This window comes from Aulostomus chinensis, chromosome 12 (assembly GCF_037954235.1).
Source record: "Aulostomus chinensis isolate RoL2024-O1b breed Wild chromosome 12, RoL_Achi_v1.0, whole genome shotgun sequence".
In the NCBI taxonomy this organism is placed as follows: domain Eukaryota; kingdom Metazoa; phylum Chordata; class Actinopteri; order Syngnathiformes; family Aulostomidae; genus Aulostomus; species Aulostomus chinensis.
Window position 1 is genome coordinate 17,572,644 of NC_141331.1, and position 1,922 is coordinate 17,574,565.

Here is a 1,922-nt window from a genome sequence, read left to right on the forward strand (position 1 = left end):
CTAATACTTGTTTGGATTTTCTCCCAGTGGGGAAGGTGGTTATTTTAATATCACTGTGACTCCTCATTAGAGGTTTGTGTTGTCCCGCATGAAATGTCAAAGCGCATGACTGCACCCTCTGTATGTGTGCGTAAATGTGAGTATCAAGAGAATCTGATCCCTGTAAGACTGACAAGTGAGCTTGGTTCTGTTTGAACTCCAAAATATCTGCTGTGAACTCTCATAAAGCTTAAGAAACCCAAACCGCAGGTCAAAAAGCTACAACAGCTAAGAAGTAGTTCTGAAGCTTTGAACACGCATCCATGATAAAAATGCAGTTTTATCATTACTACAGTTCTCAGTCACTCCATCCTGATGCTGGCGCTGACATGAACATGTTTATGTCAATCAAACACTGTCTTACCACTGTAACTCCTCCCCAAGTCTATCAGACGCATCCTCCTCGAGAACCTTGTACATGTCATCTTCCTCCAACCTCCTCTTGAAGCCGACTCTGAACAAGGGATTCAGCCAGCTAGAGATCAGACAGAAATATCATAGATGAGAGCGATGCTGGATCAGATTCTGTGAATGAAGCCTCAAAGAAAAGACCCTGTTGAGGAAAAACGCTTGAAAAAGGCCATGCGTGATTTTGAATATCAGGTATGATTCTGCTGATAGCCGACATCAGCAATGTCCATATTACCAGTGTATAATATTCACCTTCATACAAACTTGTTAACTATGTGAATTTGAAAAATCAATGTTTTTGTTTACGAATGGGTGAATCATTACTTGATTGTCATTCCTCGAGGAGACACAGAGAAAACTGGGCCCATATTTATAGTTGCCACTGGACTAATATCGATATCTTTAAAGAAAAACAAAAAACTGTTACCTGCTGATACCAATGATAAGCTGGTATTTAGATCTGAAGAATCAGATTGCGAATGTAGAATCAATTAGCAGATTAAATACCAGAATGGTGCAGATCCTAATTCAGATTCATAGATTTCATTACGCAACTTAATGCTTTCTTGACATGAATTTATTTTATGATCTGTTACTATTCTTCCATCCATTCATTTTCTTATCCGTATCTTATCTCAGAGAAGCGCGTTTCACTCTCGTCAGTCCGTCTCAGGGCCATCAGAAACAATTGGGGGTTCAATATCTTGCTCAAGGATAGTAAGACATGGTCGACGGGGGGTGAGGATCGAACCAGCAACCCTTGCTAAACGGCCACGCTACCTCCGAGCCATGCCGTCCCTATGATTATTATGGGGGGGGGGGGGGGGGGGGTACAGAACTTTTCAAGTAAAGGCTTTACCCCAATCACTGGACACGATATGCTTCCTGATCAAGAGAGACAGAAATGAAGAGCAGGACTTTACATTGGGGGTGAAAGGAAAATGATTTGCAAAAAAAAAAAAAAAACTTTCTCTGACACTCTCCACATGTTGTTTAGTTCCTTTTCAGCGCAATTTTGCACACTTCACTTGCCAGTCTATTGAGTCTCTTACATGACTAGAACAAAGCCTAAACTCTCTCCACCACGCTGGAGGGTGAAGGTTCATGAGCGGTGCTCAAAGACCTGCCATCACGTCCAGGAACCGTCTGTCACGCACAAGAGATCTCTCCGGTCAATCACTGTCAAACACGGCTGTCACTACCGCCTGGGTCTCTTACCAGAAGAACATCTTGGAGAGCAGATTAGCTGAAGCTGACGGATTATCCTTCGTGTCTCTCCGTGGAGGCTCCATGCCCCCCCTCCCCTCCCCTCACACCTGAACACTTCCTGTGCAGGCTGCAGGGCACAGAGATGGAAACACAGAGAAGACAGGACTCTAAAGACACCAACTGCTACTGTCTCTGCCGGTACCACAACTCAAAACATACGAGACACGCAGGACACCAGCTGAGTTTGGCTGTCATGCCGTAGC

The 1,922-nt window shown here is 44.0% G+C and overlaps 1 protein-coding gene across 1 annotated transcript in view; it reads right to left on the reverse strand.

The window, feature by feature from the left end:
• LOC147252314 (ATP-binding cassette sub-family C member 4-like) overlaps positions 1-1,922 on the reverse strand; it is a 41,756-nt gene extending 39,834 nt beyond the window's left edge. Inside the window, exons 1-2 of the mRNA XM_086220574.1 lie at positions 1,669-1,922; positions 404-514 (exon numbers count right to left, since the gene is read on the reverse strand). Of these exons, the coding sequence (XP_086076700.1) occupies positions 404-514; positions 1,669-1,742 (185 nt within the window). The 5' untranslated portion in view covers positions 1,743-1,922. The remainder of the gene's footprint in view (positions 1-403; positions 515-1,668) is intronic.